The sequence below is a fragment of the Pelodiscus sinensis genome, chromosome 12 (assembly GCF_049634645.1).
Source record: "Pelodiscus sinensis isolate JC-2024 chromosome 12, ASM4963464v1, whole genome shotgun sequence".
Lineage (NCBI taxonomy): Eukaryota > Metazoa > Chordata > Testudines > Trionychidae > Pelodiscus > Pelodiscus sinensis.
Window position 1 is genome coordinate 47,066,396 of NC_134722.1, and position 18,063 is coordinate 47,084,458.

General features: G+C 65.0%; 1 protein-coding gene across 2 annotated transcripts; it reads right to left on the minus strand.

The window, feature by feature from the left end:
* Positions 1–505: 505 nt before the first annotated feature.
* On the minus strand, positions 506–14,865 carry EXOC3L1 (exocyst complex component 3 like 1). Of its 2 annotated transcripts, XM_075940539.1 has the most exons (14): positions 14,372–14,862; positions 12,978–13,138; positions 11,750–11,969; positions 10,512–11,178; positions 10,313–10,430; positions 9,652–9,777; positions 8,654–8,754; positions 8,432–8,542; positions 7,718–7,859; positions 5,775–5,897; positions 4,594–4,749; positions 3,504–3,628; positions 1,752–2,297; positions 506–1,082 (listed from the first exon to the last, which is right to left on the minus strand). In XM_075940539.1, exons 1-13 carry the CDS (start codon positions 14,415–14,417, stop codon positions 2,111–2,113), a joined length of 2,283 nt encoding a protein of 760 aa, XP_075796654.1. In that variant the 5' UTR covers positions 14,418–14,862; the 3' UTR covers positions 506–1,082; positions 1,752–2,110. The 2 variants fall into 2 exon arrangements, with proteins under 2 accessions (XP_075796654.1, XP_075796655.1); XM_075940540.1 differs by lacking the exons at positions 506–1,082; positions 9,652–9,777 and having other exon boundaries at positions 1,800–2,297; positions 14,372–14,865.
* Positions 14,866–18,063: the final 3,198 nt, after the last annotated feature.

The window sequence follows — 18,063 nt, forward strand, 5'->3', positions numbered from 1 at the left end:
TATGGATTTTGGGGAGTCTCTAAGGTGCCACAGGACTACTCGTTTTTCCTCCTTATTTCCATTTCCTGCCCTTATTAATGGTGCGGTGTCTTCTCCCTGGCGGTCAGTAGATCACGGATCTCAACGTATTATCAGAAATGTCGATTTCTTCCCATGCGAGTGTCTGTCACCTTCGTTATTTCTATCCCACCCGGGTATTCAGGCCGGTCTGAACCGGTTATTTTGGGTTTTCGAAGGGACCTGACGGTTGCCTTGTCGAGGTGAATGGTCCCGCATAGATGCCCATCGGCTTTGCTGTGCGGGCGGAAGGTCCCAGGGGCATGGCAGCTTTGCCTTAGCTCAACATGTAAGTCCCGTGCGGGAGAGCAAACTGCCCCTAGAAACCCACTGTAACGTCTTACGATAATCATAGAATGAAAGCCATAGGGGGAAATAAATGTCTATCGCTATAGGCCGGCGTCACCGGGCCCCGCCCCCCAGCCGCGGCCAGAGGGGACTCAGCCGGCCGGGAGAGCAGAAGGTTTATTAGTCGACAGGGACACGGCGTCGAACAGACTAATCGGCACAGGAGCCAGGAGCAGCCATTACAACCCATCTTGGGGAGAGGGGCCCAGAGCCAAGGGCCCTGCCCCCAAGCCAGTGAGACTCTCACACCCAGCAGCCCGCCCTACCCCCCAGCCTTTGTCCTGCTCTCCGGGGAAAAGGGGTCACCTAGTTACACCCCCTCCCAGGCTCAGGTGACAGAAAGCATCCGCCGTGCCGCCAGCCCTCCTGGGGCTGGGGAGGCTGGGGCTGCGAGCTTCCTGCTCTCCCCATGCTGGGGTGGGGGGGAACTGGGGCCACACGTCTCCTGCTGGGGGGTGGCCTGTCCCTACAGTGTGGGGCCTTGGCTCCCGTAGGGCCTGGATAGCACAGTGGGGCCTCAGGCAGAACGGGTGTGGCATCAGGCAGAAGGGGTGGGTCATCAGGGGAAGGGTGTGGCCTCAGGCAGAAGGGGCGGGGCATCAGGGGAAGGGTGTGGCCTCAGGCAGAAGGGGTGGGGCATCATACAGAAGGGTGGGTCATCAGAGGAAGGGTGTGGCCTCAGGCAGAAGGGGCGGGGCATCATACAGAAGGGGTGGTTCACCAGGAGAAGGGTGTGGCCTCAGGCAGAAGGGGCGGGGCATCATACAGAAGGGGTGGGTCATCAGGGGAAGGGTGTGGCCTCAGGCAGAAGGGGCGGGGCATCATACAGAAGGGGTGGGTCATCAGGGGAAGGGTGTGGCCTCAGGCAGAAGGGGCGGGGCATCATACAGAAGGGTGGGTCATCAGGGGAAGGGTGTGGCCTCAGGCAGAAGGGGCGGGGCATCATACAGAAGGGGTGGGTCATCAGGAGAAGGGTGTGGCCTCAGGCAGAAGGGGCGGGGCATCATACAGAAGGGGTGGGTCATCAGGAGAAGGGTGTGGCCTCAGGCAGAAGGGGCGGGGCATCATACAGAAGGGGTGGGTCATCAGGAGAAGGGTGTGGCATCAGGCAGAAGGGGCGGGGCATCATACAGAAGGGGTGGGTCATCAGGGGAAGGGTGTGGCCTCAGGCAGAAGGGGCGGGGCATCATACAGAAGGGTGGGTCATCAGGGGAAGGGTGTGGCCTCAGGCAGAAGGGGCGGGGCATCATACAGAAGGGGTGGGTCATCAGGAGAAGGGTGTGGCCTCAGGCAGAAGGGGCGGGGCATCATACAGAAGGGGTGGGTCATCAGGGGAAGGGTGTGGCCTCAGGCAGAAGGGGCGGGGCTGGGGACTTGCCTCTCCCAGACCTGGGTTCACCAGCCACTCATGAGCAGAGGCCTAGAGACCGGAAGGGGCAGAGCTGAAGTGCTTAGGGCCACACATCCAGTGGGGTTCACCCCACCCGAGGTTCCCTAGCCAGGTGATCAGTGGGGCCAGGAAAGCAGGTACCAAGCTGCCAGTCCCTGAGGATCAGGTGCATCAGTATCTCCTCTCTCCAGACTTCCCCTGCCCCGTCTCTGGAGACCAGTCGGTGCCTCACACGGCGTCTGCCCAGGCCCACCCAGGGCCCCTCAGAGCCTGCAGATCCCTCGTTCGCAGACACGGGGCAGCGGTGTCCATGTCTCATGCACACTTGCTCTTGCCAAGGCAGAAGGGCAGGTCCGGAGCTGGGACCAGGATGCTGCTGAAGATGGGCCGGTAGTTTTCGGGCAGGGTCTGCGGATTCTGCGCCATCATTTCCAGCACCACGTTCCGGGCCTCCTTGGAGACGTCACCCCGGAGCTCCAGCACAATGGAGATGTGCTCGTCGCTGTGGGGCAGGAAACCAGAGAGAGAGACAGTGACCCCCCTGCCTCCATTTCTTGCAGAAAGCACAAAGGTCGGCTGCAGGCTGGGGAGGCACTGAAAGTGACATGCCTAGGGACGCATGAGGGGTAAATCCAGCCCTGATTTGGGGGCAGCGGTATTGCCAACCTTATGTTTGGGATGCCTTCCCAACAGGGCAGCTGGGGAGCAGCGGCTGCTGGCCGGGAGCCCAGCTCTGACGGTAGAGCCACCGCCAGCAGCAGCGCAGACGCAGGGAGACGGTCTGGTATCACCACCCTTACTTCTGCACTGCTGCTGGCAGGATGCTGCTTTCAGAGCGGGGCTTCTGGCCAGCAGCTGCTGCTCCCTGGCCGCCCGGCTCTGGAAGCAGCACCGACGTAAGGGTGGAAATACAGTGACCCCTCCTACAATAACCTTGACACCCTCCTCCTGAGCCTCCCTGTTGGGTCAGGACCCACCTGCCTGGTTAGAAACCCTGACATTGAAGATTGAAATATCTCAGACCGGGACTTTCAAGAGCTTTGAAATGCTCGGATGGTGACATTTACCAAAAGGGATCGTGACTGTGGCAGGACCCCAGCCATACGGCCGCCTGCCTGGGTCGGTGTCATTGGTCCATGCCAGGCTGAGGCGAAGCAACCAGCCAGCAAAGCCACCAAGCGAAGCGCCGGCATTTTTCGCTAAATAATGGGACTTCTTTGGTCTGGGCCGACTTTGAATTCCCGTGTCTGGTCGGTTCCTTTTTCTCCTTTCAGCTCTTTGGCTGCTGAGCAGCGGCGAATGAGAGGGGAGTGGAGGAGGGGCTCTTTGGGAAAACTTTCTCTTTTCTCTTTTCTCCTCCGTGTTTGGTTCTCCTCCACTGGGGTTTTTCGAACGGCTGGTTAAGTGAGAGGGCAGCAGAAGGACAGAGAGGCGGGGTTAGTCCCACTGCCCCGCCCCGCTGGCCATCTGACATTTCTTTATCTCGCTGGACAACATAAAAGAAACCTCTTGGGAAGCCACCAAACAAGGGGCTTTGGCTCTGGGGTGGGTTCAGCAAAGGGGAACCCTTCGGCGGGAGCCAGGGGCCCCTGTGCTGCTCCGACAGGTGAGCTGAGGCTGAGCGGCGGGAGCCAGCCGGCCGCTGCCGTGCCTACGGGCCCTGCCCCCGTGGCTTTCGGGGACGAACAGGCTTGCGAGGAGAGGGTACCTGACGTCGGGGTACTTCGTCACAAATCCCAGCACCTCCAGGCTGAGCAAGGCCGGGTCCTGCAGGCGGATGAGCTCCTGGAGGGCGCATATCACCTCCAGGCTTTGCTCGCTCTCAGCCAGGCCCTGCCGGAAGGAACCAGGCAGCGTCAGGAGCCGGGCCAGACACAAAGCACCACCCCAGGGAGCCTGTGGGCCCGGCACGCTGGCCTGTGGACAGCACCCACCAGGCCCAGGGGCTCAGTTCAGCGTCCGGCCACCGTGCTTGGGCCACAGGGCATCCTGGGGGGTGATGTGCTCACGCCCGACCCCTCCGGCCTGAGAACGGAGCGATCCAGCCTCCCGCAGCCAGCATGTGGCTTGGCCTAACGTCCAGGGGGAGCCAGCCCCTCCCCCCCAGCAACTTGCCGCCCAACGTCGCTTTGGGTGAGCGATAGGAGCCGAGAATCTGCGTCGTGTTTCGCGCCCCCCAGCGGCTCTGCCAGGCTGCCAGTCCAGCAGGCGACGGGCTCTTCTGGGGCAGGCCTCCCGCCGCTGTTACTTTGGGTATTTCACTAGCCCCTGGAGCCAGGACGTGCGTCTCCCACCTCTAGATCCACAAGGCAAGGGCCCTTCTGGCCACATGGCCACCCACTGGCTATGACTATGGACCGCCACTGGGGAGGGCAGCGGACAATTCCCTCGCCCTCCGGGGGGGGAACATTTAAGAACACAAGAGCGGCCAGACGGGGTCAGACCAAAGGTCCATCGAGCCCACAGTGGCCCAGAGGGAGGGAACAAACAAGGAATCAAGTGATCCCTCTCCTGTCAGCCATTCCCAGCTTCTGGCAAACAGAGGCCAGGGACATCAACCCTAACAGCCATTGATGGACCTAACCTTCATGAATTCATCTAGTTCTTTTCTGAGCCCTGTTAAAGTCCTGGCCTTCACCACATCCTGTGGCAAGGAGTTCCGCAGGTCGGCTGCGTGCTTCATGAAGAAATAGTGCCTTTACTTTGTTTTAAACCTGCTACCTGCCGTGGCTGCCCGCCCCCCAGCAGCGCCGACCTGCCAGCCTGACCTCGCGCCTCTGGGGGGCAGCTCCCCTCACCAGGTTGTGGAAAAGCTCCCTGAGCTGGGAGGCGTCCTGGAGCAGGCGGGCGGAGAGCTGGCTCCGCTCCTCGGCGCTCCGGCACACCATCTTCTTCTCCAGCAGCGCCCGCACGTAGTGACTCATGACCAGGTGCTCGCTCTCGGCCAGCAGGACCTAGGCTCCGGCGGGAGCGGAGAGCGGGTGAGAGGCCAAGCCCTTCGCTGGGGTCACCCGGGGCCACCGCAGCTAGTGGGAGCCAAACCGGAGACGAGCAGGACCAGCATGCTCCATTCTGGGCATTGGCGGGCGCGGACGGAGTGGGGGGAGCGTGACCAGGCCGGGCAGGTGGGAGGGCCAGGCCCCCGGGGCAGTGGAAGGGGCTACGGCTTGGCCAGGCGGCCTATGAAGGGGAGGCGTTAATTTTCAGGGTGATCCCACCAGGGGGCGGAGGGAAGGTGCCGGGCGCCCCCTAGGGGTGGGACTGGTGGTTTCGGGGAATCAATGGGCACCGGGGGCGTCTCCTGGCTTCCCCCAACCCTGAGAACCCGACCAAGAGCTGTGGGGAGCTCTATGGAAACTATCCCCACAGAGCAGGTGGGATGGGCCAGGTGCCCAGCCGGGCTCCCCCAGGCACAGGAGTTCGTAGGGGCAGGAGGAACCCAGCCCCAGTGGTAGGAACCCACCTGCCCTGGCCAGGCTAACCCAGATGTTCCCAAACTTCTAGCCTGGCCCCCTTTGAGGATCCCCGTCCCATGTGCGCCGCGCCCCCGCCCCTCACTTCCTGCCCTGTTTCCTCCGAAAGTAGCCCGGAGGCGGGAATGGTCCATGTCAGGGCCCCGCGCCCCCGACAGCCTCGCTGGGCCCCCACGGAGGGGTATGCTCCCGTCTGACCCAACCGCGCTCATCCCTTGGAGGCCAGCTCCTCCCAGAACCCACTGGCCCTGCTCCCGCCCCATCACCGTTCTGGGACTCTTATTCCTGCCCCGCCATCGGGCAGAGAGCCCAGTCCCCTAGGAGCGGCACCGTGCCCCCGGGAGTCCCCAGTGCGCAGGGGGCACACTCAGCACCACGCCCCTTCCCAGGGCACAGCACGCGCCTCCCAGCCCACCCGGCGGGGAGCCAGCCACACCCGCTCCCAGAAGGGGGGGGTGTCGCACGGGCAGCGGGCGGTACAAGGAAAGCTTCTGGGGCAGCCATACCGAGAAGATGGGTTTCTGGGCATGGGAGATGTCGCTCATGTACTTGTCGATCACCCCGCACATGCTGGTCACCAGCTGGTCCCCAGCCAGCCACTTGCGGGACGGCAGCTGCACATACAGGGGCTGAAGCACACAGAGCACCCACGTGGCGTCAGGGACAAGCCCATCCCACGCTGCTGGCTCCCGCTAGTGTCTCAGCAGGGTGCTGGGCAGCAGGGATTTTGAAATCAGCAGGTGGGGAGAACTTACACCCAAGAGTTGTAAAAGAGCTGGCCGAGGCGCCCTCAGTGCTGTGCAGTGTGGTGACCCTCCCCCTGGTCCTAGCCCTGCTGCAGAGCCTGCTGTGTTGGAAGGGGTGGGACTTTTGGCAGCATGGGCAGGGCTGGGTGGCGGGGGCTCAGAGTCCACCCAAAGTTGGAAAAAGCTGTTGGAAAAGGGGAAGACTCGCGCTGCTGAGCTAGTGTGTGCACCAGAGCACGGGTGGCAGGGAGGGGATAAAATAATAGAACAGGAGCAGGGTTGTAGGAAGCGAGGAGGAGAAAGGCGGCACATTAGACACGTTTCTGCTCAGACGCAGGAGGAAATAAGAGAGCTGTGGGCGTGAGCAGGCACCATTCCAGTTGGGATGCAGAGGGGAATTCAGTCTGCAGCCACACTGGAGAGAGAGTATCCGGGGGAAAACCGGAGAGGAAATGGAACTGGTGAAAGGGGGGGGGGTGGATCCGGAAGCTGGGCTAGATGCAGACAGATCCTGAAACCAGTCACCCCCCACCCGGAGCCTGAGCAGAGAGCGGGGAACCCCAACTGGTGAACAGCCGCTCGACCGCACCTCCTGGGCAACACGAGGTGCAGAGCCCTCACCTGTGCAGAGAGGAGGGTTCCGAGTGGCTGGCCCAGGCCCTGCGCCTTTGGGGCCCCCGCGGTGGCTGCCCCAACCGTCCAAGGGACGGGCCCTTCGGATTACCCGGGGCTGGGAGCCTGGGGCAGCGGCTGGCCCCTCTCGCATTCACTGCACGGGCGGGAGTCAGGCGGAGTGCAGGGGGCGGGAGGGCAGGGAGGAGCAGAGCAGGCTGCCGGGAGGTGAGAAGGGGGGGGCTGACCCCTGCTGCCACCAGGCCAGGCCCCCGCAATCTCCCAAGCCGGTTGCTCGGGGGCGGGGCAAGCAGGAAGGGGTGGGGCCTGGAGTGGAGGCGGGGCCTGTGGCGGGAGAGGTTGCCCTGGGCCCCCGGATGGCCCTGCCGGTAGAGAAAGTCTGTAGCTTTTGACGTCAGCGCGGTGTGAAAGGCAGGGCAGGCGGCTTTATACTGCGACATCCAGTTAGCGCCTTTGCTGAAGCCCAAGGAACCAGGGTCAGGGCTGCGGGTGGATGTCCGTTCCCCGCTGGCTCCGTGCGACCGGCTGAGCGCCCGGGCAGGGCAGGGTGTCCCCCGGCAGGTCTCGGCGTGTTGCCGTTTCTCTGCCTCTCGTCCCAGGGAGCGTGGCCCCGCCCCGCCGGCGTGCCCGTGTTGATTCCCGGTGCGTTTGGCGCAGCGGGGACATGCCAGGGGACCGGCCGAACGCGAAGGCCGGGCCGGTTGTTTAAGGGGTACGCGGGATTGCCTGATGATCGTCCCACGTCAGCGCCAGGCAGGACACCCGGGCAGCGGAGGCAAGAGGCCGCCAATAAAGAACTGGGTGTAGTTAGCCCCAGCCAACACGGGCTGACGGGCGAGACCCCGGCGAAGCCTCTTGCGAGCGCTGGCTGCGGAGGCGACACGGCTGGCCGACGAGGGCACGCGCGCGTGAGCCTTGCGTGGGCGCTCGTAAGCTCGGCTGGGAGTTCGGTTCAGACAGCCGGGCGGCGCTAAGCCGGCTCGCTCCACGTGAGTGTGGACGGGACGCGGCGTGTGGGGGGGGTCTCAGGTCCTGGCCCCGCTATTCCCGCCCCTCTCGGCCGCGCGTACCTGCAGCTCCGCCAGCAGCTCCTCCAGCAGCAGCCGACAGGCCTTCTTCTGGGTCCGGTCCAGCGCCGCCGTCAGGGAGGGGGGGATTCCCGCCGGCTCAGCCGGGGACGCGCCGCCGGGGTGCAGGGTGGGGATGGAAGAGCTAGAAGGAGACAGACGCTGAGGGGGGGGGGGGGCTGGGGCAGGCAGCCCGGGAGCCTGGGCTCTGGGGGAGACTCAGGCCCAGTGCGGGCGACACTCTGGAGAAGGGGGGAAAGGACTGCAGGGGCTCTGAGGAACCAGTCTCAGGGCCTTGGGGGTAGGGGAGGGGGGGCTGTGCCCGGGGGGGCTGTGGGGGAGGGGGAGCTGTGCCGGGGGGTGGGGGAGCAGAGGGGGAGCTGTGCCTAGGGGGGGAGCTGTGCCCGGGGGGGTTGTGGGGGAGCAGAGGGGAGCTGTGCCAGGGGTGAGGTTGTGGGGGAGCCATGCCGGGGGGAGAGGTTGTGGGGGAGCCGTGCTGGGGGGGAGGTTGTGGGGGAGCAGAGGGGAGCTGTGCCAGGGGTGAGGTCGTGGGGGAGCCGTGCCGGGGGGGGAGGTTGTGGGGGAGCCGTGCCGGGGGGAGGTCGTGGGGGAGCCGTGCCGGGGGGAGGCTGTGGGGGAGCCGTGCGGGGGGGCTCGAGGGAAGCAGCGGGGGCGAGCAGGGCCCAGGAAGGAGCTGCCGGCCCGGGGCCGGGTTACCTCAGCGCCAGGGTGTTGTTGAGCACGGCCAGCAGGTAGGAGACGTAATGCTGGGGCCGGGCCGGGTCCCTCTGGTGCTCCTTGCCACACTCCCCCAGGGCCTCGCGCAGCCTGGGGGGGGCATGCGGGGCCATGAGGGGCGGCCGAGAGGGCTCCGGCCCTGGAGCTGTCCCCAGGGAGCAGAGTGGGGACAGGGCCCGGCCCCCCGCGGCCACCACTGACCTGAGCAGAAAGGCCTCCAGCTCGCCCAGGGCCATGGCGTGCACCTTCTGCTGCAGGGACTCCGTCACCAGGGACGCCACCCGGATGTTCTCCCCCAGCATCTGGGCAGGCAGAGCCAGGCACAAGGTCACTGCCCTGCCCGCGGGCGGCCCCACACCCCTCCGGCAGGGCACCGGGCACCCAGCGCCGGGCTACCCCTCACCCGCGGGCGGCCCCACACCCCTCCGGCAGGGCACCGGGCACCCAGCGCCAGGCTACCCCTCGCCCGCGGGCGGCCCCACGCCCCTCCGGCAGGGCACCGGGCACCCAGCGCCAGGCTACCCCTCACCCGCGGGCGGCCCCACGCCCCTCCGGCAGGGCACCGGGCACCCAGCGCCGGGCTACCCCTCACCCGCGGGCGGCCCCACACCCCTCCGGCAGGGCACCGGGCACCCAGCGCCGGGCTACCCCTCACCCGCGGGCGGCCCCACACCCCTCCGGCAGGGCACCGGGCACCCAGCGCCAGGCTACCCCTCGCCCGCGGGCGGCCCCACGCCCCTCCGGCAGGGCACCGGGCACCCAGCGCCGGGCTACCCCTCGCCCGCGGGCGGCCCCACGCCCCTCCGGCAGGGCACCGGGCACCCAGCGCCAGGCTACCCCTCGCCCGCGGGCAGCCCGCAGGGCAGGGGCCTCGCACTCGGAGACCTCCCCGCCAGGGCAGGAGGAGCCGGGAGAGCAGCCTCGCAGGCCCAGCAGCGACCGCCGGGGAGGGCCCCAGGCCAGGCGTGACATGGAGCTGGGGTGAGCCCTCTGCGGAGCCTCCTCCCGCACGGGGACAGGCGGGTCCTCGGGGGCCCGAGAGCCAGGCCAGGCCAGCGCACGGTGGAGCAGGGCGAGTGTGCATGGGGTGAGGCGCCCCAGGGTGCCAGGGCCCCCCAGCGACACGGGCCCCCCAACCAGGGCCCCTCGGCCCCCTCGCAGGGCACCGCCAGCGCCCGCCCTGCCCCGGCCCGGCCCACCTGCATGACGATGACGGGCAGGGCAGACTGGAAGAAGCCCAAATGATCCATTTCTGGTTCCTCGTCCCGGAACCACTCCTTGACCTCCACCTCCAGCGTGCGCCGCATCCACTCCGCCACGCTGGCCTGCCAGACGGGAGGCCGGGGGGCTGAGGCGGACGCCGGGCGGACGCTGCGAACGCCCCGGCGTGGGCGCCCCACCGCGGAGACGGCCCTGGGGCCCGTGTTGAAAGCCGGCCCACGCTGCGGCTCCCGAAGCGCCCGGGGAGGCTGCAGGCCGGCTGCCCGCTTGCAGCCCGACCAACGGGGCCCACGGCCCTGCAGGGGCCACCCCGCGCCCCGAGCCAAGAACCAGCTGCCAGCGCCGGTCACACCGAGCTGCCGGGCTCTCTGTCTGCTTCCAGGGGGCGGCGAGCCGGGCCTGGCAGCTGCTCAGCCACCTGCCAGGAGGATCACCCAGGGCTCCCGGCCGCGGCAAGCCGGGTGGTGGGCACGGCACGGCACAGCACAGCAGCACGGTCTGGGCGCCAGCGCCCGCGCCGCAGAGCAGGGAGGGAGAGAAGCCGTCCTGGCCTGACTCTCAGGCGCCCCCCGCCTCCCACAAATGGGCAACTCCCTCCCCGCGTGGGACGCTCGCCCATGCAGCTCCCCTGCCCCTCACCTTGACTTTCCCCACGTACGCCCGCTCCATCTGGTCCAGCACCTCGGCGGGCAGCAGGGGGCCCAGCGCGGCCACCTGCACCTCGGGGAGAAGGTCGGGGTGACCCATCATTTCCGGGCTGCGGGGAGGAAGGAGGCGAGCCGGTGACTAGCACCCCTGCTCCAGGCGGGCGGACGCCCCCCCCCAGCCCGGCACTGACCCGGGGTACACGTGCAGCACCCAGACGAGGAGCAGGAAGAGCTCTTGCTTGTCCAGGTCCCTGCCGGCCACGCCCTGCAGCTGGGCGCAGAGGGCCCGGTGGTACAGGCGGGTGCAGACGCCCACGATGTCGTAGTGGGGCGGGCAGCACTGCGCCATCAGGTCCTTCACCACCCGCAGCTCGGCCAGGATGTCGCGCTGCAGCACGGCCAGGTGCCGGCCCAGCCCCGGCCCCTTCGGGTCCACGGGGTCGGCCTGGAAGTGGTTCGCAGCCACCGTCTCCTCCAGGACCTGGTAGAACCTCTGCCTCCAGGCTCTGGGGCGCCCGGGAGGGAGGAACCGGTGGGCCCGGGGGGCGCCGTCCAGGCCCTCCTCCCGCTCGACGATCCGCACGGCCGCGACAAAGCGAGCCGGGTCCTCCTGCACCAGCTCCACGCCCCGGCCCACGGTGCACCACAGCTGCTGCGCCAGCGCCTCGCTCAGCTCCGGCAGGCCCCTGAAGAGGGACTCCACCGCTGCCACGGCCGGCTCGCCCAGGGGGCCGTCGCCACCGCCCAGCTGGGCGTAGGTCTTGTCCCGCAGGCGTTCCAGCGCCATGAGCCCGGCGTGGGCCTCCAGGAGCTGCTGGTCATGGAGGAGCTGGAGGGACTGCGCCAGGAGGTCGCGGACTGCGCAGAGAGGAGAGATCAAACCGCCTGGGACCCTCCAGCGCCCGGCTCCCCTCGGTGGGTCCCGCCCTCGCCACGGGCCAGGACCCCGCTGCTGCCTAGCGCCTCCCTTTGGGGGCAGGGATCGAGGGCCCCCTCTGCCCCGTTCAACCCGTGCCCGGCTCCCCCTCATGCCCACAGGGCTGCTGGCCCCTGCTTGGTCGAGGTGCCGGGAATCCCCGGTCCTACGGGGCCGCGAGCCTGCTCCGCCTCTGAAAACCGGGCCGCCCCTAGCTAAAAACGCCGGCCTGGCCAGCTGTGCCCAGAGCCCCAAATCCCTCCCGGGAAACTGCCTGGGAACCTCCTTCTGCGCTGGGCAGCCGCTCCCCCCGCCCAGGGTGGGCACAAGGGAGGCAGCCCCGGAGAGGGGAGAAAGCCTGAGTCCCACGCCCCGGGCTGCAGGGATGTGCTTGGCCACAGGGTGCCCAGGCCTCCCTCGCGGCCCGGGGGCTGTGTGCGTAGACACCCGCGTCTGTCATGGCCCTGGGAAGCCGGGGGGCTGGGGAGGGGCTGGGCCGCGGGGTCCCCTCACCTGAGGAGAGCTGGGGCAGCGCCTGCACCACCGCGGCCAGCTGTGCGTGCTCCGCCGCCACGGCCCGCAGCGGCTCCAGGCTCCGGAAGGCCCCGGCGCTGCCCCGCAGCTGCCACCACACGGCACCCAGGTCCCGGCGCAGGCTCCGCACGTCGCCGGCCGCCGAGCGCAGCTGCTCCAGCCCCGCGCTCACCCCCTCCAGGTGGGACTGCACCGTCGACTGGGACGCAGGGCGGGCAGGAAGGGTGAGCGCCCTGGCCCCAGAGATGTGGGGCCGCCACGCTCCGCCAGCCCTGCCCTGCCCCTCTGACCCCCTGCTCTCCAGCCCCCCCACAGCCCCTGACCCCCCGCAATCTGCCAGGCCCCCCTGCAGCCCCTGACCCCCCACAATCTGCCAGGCCCCCCCTGCAGCCCCAGGACCGATAACCTGTCCCTCCACGCTCCTCCGCCCAACTTCAGCACGGGGAGGAGGGAGCAAGCTGCCCCCTTGCTCCGCCCCCGGCCCCCTCCTGCGCTGGCTTGTTTGGCCGGAGCACAGACACGTCCCCCTGGCCACGGGACAGTGATGGAGGTGGCTCAGGTCCCACCGCCCACACAGACCCCTCGCTTCCGCCGGCTCCTCCAGACAGGTCCCCCCGGCCCACCCGCCAGGCGACAGCAGCCGCTGGCTGCTCGCCCCGTCTCCGTGCCCCTCGAGCCGGAGCCGCCCGGGAGCGCAGACCAGGGCTTTCCCTGCCGGCCGGGTCGCTGCTCTGAGCCCAGCCCCCAGGGACTGGCTCCGGGCAGGGCAAGAAGCGGCAGGTGCACCCCGGAGATGCCCCGGGCTCGGCCTGCCCGGATCCCACTCGCCCGCCGTGGCAGGGCCCGGGCCCGAAGCCTGCGTCTCCCGCCCCCTGCGCTGGGCGTGAAAGTCACCGATCCCTCCAGCTCCCCCGGGCTCCTGGCCTTCCATTGGCCGGCAGGGGCCCGGCCGGCAAGTCTCCGCGATCAGCCACGTGGGTGGCGTGGCGCAGACGTGGCCTGGCGCAGACGGGCGCTGTGCGTGGGCCAGCGCTGGCGGGGCGGGCGACGTGCCAGCCCCTTTTCTGCAGCCTCCTTCCACAGGGTCCCCCGCTCTGGCGTGGCCCCAGGAACCAGGCCAGGCCCCTGGCTCCCGGGCACAGAGGGGAGCGGGCTGGGTAGGACGATGGCCGGGGGCGAGGCAGGCGGCCCTTCCCCGAGCGCCTACCTTTAGCCGGGACTGGATGGAACTGTTCCGCTGGGCCTCCCGGCTCCGATAGTGCCCCAGGCCCTCCAGCTTGTCCGGCCGGTAAAACACCCCCGAGGCCCATTTCACAGCCGCGCCTCTGGCCAGCTTCTCGGCCTTCTCCGCTTCCGGCCAGCCCTCCTCTAGGGGCAACGGGCTGCATTAAGGGCCCCCCGAGGCAGGAAGAGCCTCCCCCCCCCCCCCGCTGCTTCCCCAGGACGGAGGCAGGAAGCCAGGCTGGACGTCCACACGCCTGCCCGGACATGGGGACGGGGACGGACAGGCAGACACGCGGGAGGCCCTTAGACAATGCTAGGAAAGAGCAGGAGGCCAGGCGGACGCGCGGTAGGGGACGGGGACGGGGGGGTGCACCCAGAGCAGGGTTTCCCAGCCTATGGGTCTGGACCCACATACAGGCTCTGCCCTTCTCTCCCCCCAGTTTTGAATTGCCCTGGGTCACCAAGTCTTCCTGAATTCTCAGGACGGGTCCCCACGTGGGAACCACTGGCCTGGGGGGGCAGCCACGCAGCGGCCGACGGACGGACACACAGGGACGGACAGCGTCCTTCGCCCTGACAGCCTGCCTGTGTGCGCAGCCCCACGAGGCGGGGCCTTCCCGGGTGCCCCCGAGATCCCGGCACCCAGGTGCCCCGGGCTGCTGAGCCAGGCCTGCGAGCTGGGCAGTGACTCAGCAGGAAAGATTCGGCTGTGGCTGCCAAGGCCTGCAGTGACCAAGCAGGGAAAGCCGCAGAGAACAGCCCGGGGTCGGCCCACCCCTCCCCGCTGGCACGGAGCCTGCTCTCCCCAGGGCGCTGCCTCCCCAGCGGGCCGGGGGGTTAACCCCGGGGCCAGGCCGAGAGCTAGCCAGGGCAGGCCCCCCTGGGGCTGGGTTCTGGGCAGGAGGAAAGATGGATTTGTGAGGAAACTGAAGGAGCCGGGTAGCTGGGGGACTGGACGCCGGCTACCACGGTGGGGTGGCCAGGGCCAAGGGGCCGGCGGGAAGGGAGGAGGCGGCTGGCTAGGGAGCAGAGCAGCTTGCCAGCCCAGCGGGGGCTGCGGAATGGCTTCCCCGTCCCAGGACGTTTCACGAGCGCTGGCCTTGTGCCCGGACGCGGCCCGGTGGGACCCTGCAGGACGTGGCTGTCTACACCCCCGCCCCCATTGCGTCACCCTCTTCAGGGACCCCGCGGGCAGGGGAGCCGTGCACCCCCAGGGGGAAGGGATCTCCCCCCATCCCCTCTGCAAGGGCCGGATCCCGGCCAGGGACAATGGCTGAGACCCCCCAGACGGGGAGCCAGTGAGCCCAAGCGTTGGCTGTCTCTGACCCGGGTCCCCGAGGGCCCCGCCGCCCTCCCTCCAGCTGCGGTTCTCATTACCTCGGGGGCTGCTGGCGTCCTCCTCCCGCTCCGCCGCCAGGCCCATGGCTCCAGCCGCCCTGGGCAGGGTGCAGAGCGCAGGGCTGGGCTGGCGAGAGGAAGCAGAGGCAGCGGTTTCCTTCAGCGATTCCACTCACCGCTCCTCAGGGGCTCATTGTGTTACTGCAGACACACTCAGGATGTCAGAGCCGGGAGGGGGGGCCGAGAAGGGGGAGGCTGCCTGTCACTGTTCACTCTCTGCCAGTGTAGATGGATCTGTGCCCGGCGTGTCCTGCGGGTGCACGGCTGGGTGCCCACGTGGGGGCGTGCCCACGGCGGGTGCATGGCAGCATGGGCTGCGGGCGGGCACGCCCCCCGGGCTTGGGCTGTGTGTACACGGCTGGCGTGCGTTAGCCTGGGTGCACATCTGGGTGCGCAGGGCACTGTGGCTGCCTTTGCACTGGCGTGGTTCCCGCCCTGCACCAGGGGCCCCTGCGCACGGATCTGTGGTCTGGGGGGAGGCATCTCTCCCGTTCCCTTACGCCTGCTGCGCGCTGGTGCCATAGGCGGGTATCTGGCTGCTTGAGCGTGCAGCTGTCTGCGGGTGGCTGCCTCTGTTCATAGCACGCGCCCTCTACCATCCCGCAGACGTTCTGGGCATGGGTTTGCCCCACCGGCGGCCTAGCACCCTACCATCCACCCTGAAATAACAAAGACACTAAACACCACAGGCGACCCCAAGGTACCTTTGAGACGGTTTTGCTCTCAGAGTCCAGACTCATCCCCTGCCTGGGCTTTGGTTTTCAGTACAAGCGTCAACTCCGGCTGGGATGCTCCTAGAATTTCTTCCTCAATCGAAACTGCCCAGCCCACACCCTAGACCAGGGATTCCCAACCTTTTTTGGTCCCCATACCCCTTGGCTACGTCTACACTGGCATGATTTTCCGCAAATGCTTTTAACGGAAAACTTTTCCGTTAAAAGCATTTTCGGAAAAGCGCGTCTAGATTGCCACGGACGCTTTTCCGCAAAAGCACTTTTTGTGGAAAAGCATCTGTGCCAATCTAGATGCGCTTTTCCGCAAAAAAGCCCCGATCGCCATTTTCGCAATCGGGGCTTTTTTGCGCAAAACAAAGCTGAGCTGTCTACACTGGCCCTTTCGCGCAAAAGTTTTGCGCAAAAGGACTTTTGCCCGAACGGGAGCAGCATCGTATTTCCACAAGAACACTGACAATCTTACATGAGATCGTCAGTACGTTTACGGAAATTCAAGCGGCCAGTGTAGACAGCTGGCAAGTTTTTCCAGAAAAACGGCTGATTTTCCGGAAAAACTTGCCAGTCTAGACACATCCCTTGGTTTTTAGTAAACCTTCCCGTGCCCCCTATTCAGTATGAAAGGAAATACATTCTAGACTCTAGAATCCACAACTTTTTTCACGAACACTACTACTTTTGGAATATTTCGATTAGGATAATCTAGTTATTTACCAAATATTCCCCGTACCCCCTTGACAAGCTTCTCATACCCCCTGGGGGTACGCATACCCAACGTTGGGAACCCCTGCCCTAGACCCTCTCTCTCCCACCGAACCACTGCCACCTCTTTAGATCCACACCCCCTGCCTCTGGGAGTCAGCTGGAGTCCAGTAGCCTCCCCAGGAATTGAAATTGGGGGGGGGTGTTTGAATTTACAAGGGGGGGTGTCAGGTTCGATGAAGGGTGAGACCGTGAGGGTGAAGGTGGGCTGTATGGCACCATAGTTCACAAAACTTGGGGGGGGGGTTGTTGGGGAAATTCAGGGGGGGTATACACCCCCATGGGGGGGGTGTAGGGAAATCCCCGCTGAAGTCATTTAACCCTTTCCTGTCCCCCCTGCTAGCTGAGTCCTGCGTTTAAGGCAATTCTGGAGATTTACGCCGAAGTAAGGATGAGAATCGAAGGTTAGTACCACACGAAGCAATCCCAGAAACGGAAAGAAGAAAGGCACAGTTCCAAGCCGAAATATCGGACGTACACCTTTCTATTGCAGACATCGGATTTTGAGTGACCCCGCTGAAACCACAGCATCCCTCCAACACATCCAGCGTTCCTCCGGACCGAAGAGCGCCTGCTAAGATAATTGCCCAACTGTGCAGAAACATCTCAGCCGGGCCTTGACGTGCAATATACATTTACAAAATATAAGCCTGGGCGTAGCTCCTAGCTTTGTAGATTTCAGGAGCAGATAGGCCCACCGGGGGAGAGAGGGAGGGGACACTTTTCATGTCCTGCCTGCTTCACACAAGGCCAAAAAAAAGTAACTTGTAATTCCCGTGTTAAGCCCAAGAATTTGTGGCTGTCCCAGGAAGACAATGAGTTCTGATGGAAATGTTTTCAGTGATGGAGAATGCACCATGTGCCTTGGCAGGTACTTTTACTTATTACTGCCCCTCACTGTTGTGTGTCATGGGCCCAGGATGAATTTGTCTAGCTCCACTTCCAGCTACTGGATTTCATTGTGTCTTTATCTAGAAGACTTACCCGGGTCCAAGACAGGCTGGCTTCTCCTGGGCCAGGGTAGCAGGGTCCGTACTGCTGATCAGGGACCGCTGATAGGGGCACTTGCTGCCATGTGTGAGCATAACCCCTCCCTTTCCATTTGCTATGAAACAGTCCCATTCCAGGAACATCCCATTGTCCTGGCACAACCCAACCCGACCTCGCTTTGAGTGATGGTAAAGAGGAAGCTGCCTACCAAATCAGGTGATCCTCGTGTAACCCTCACACCTGCTGGGTGCGGTGCACTATCCCACTTATGGCACTGGGACCAAGTCAAGAGAGACTAATGAGGCTGCTCTACAGCATTACCTGAGAGCCAGCTGGCTTTTAGCTTGTGTGGTAGAGACTCGTGCACTAAGCTCCAGAGGTCCTAGGCTCAATTCCCGTGTCAGCGTTATGCCAGCTTGTACCCGTTAGGAGGATTCTTGAACAAATGGACTCACAGACAGATGCAAGTTTCTAAAATACATAGGAAGATTAATGAGCCCGTCCTCAGAGATCTCCCTGTGTAAGTGGTGACAGACCATGATCTCATCAGTGCCTCATCTTTGTTTTGACAAGATAAATAGACTGAGTGTCATAAGCCTCTCGCTATAAGCCTCCTCTCCGGTACCTAATATTCTTGCAGCTTTTCCTGAACCCTTCTTCAAATATGCAGAGCCCTGCGCAGATACAAAATGGCTGTGTCTAGACTGGCCAGTTTTTTTGGAAAATCAGCCGCTTTTCCGGAAAAACTTGCCAGCTGTCTACAGTGGCCGCTTGAATTTCCGCAAAAGCACTGACTTCCTACTGTCTGAAATCAGTGCTTCTTTCGGAAATACTATTCTGCTCCCGTTCAGGCAAAAGTCCCTTTTGCACAAAAGGGCCAGTGTAGACAGCTCAGATTTGTTTTCTGCAAAAAAGCCCTAATTGAGAAAATGGTGATCGGGGCTTTTTTGCGGAAAAGCGCATCTAGATTGGCACCGATGCTTTTCTACAAAAAGTGCTTTTGCGGAAAAGTGTCCATGCCAATCTAGACGCTCTTTTCCGAAAATGCTTTTAACGGAAAACTTTTCTGTTAAAAGCATTTCCGGAAAAACATGCCAATCTAGACGCAGCCGATTTGTATCTGTATCCACAAAAATGAGCTGTGGGTATCCGCAGCTGTGGATGCGGTCACCCGCGGATATAAAGTGG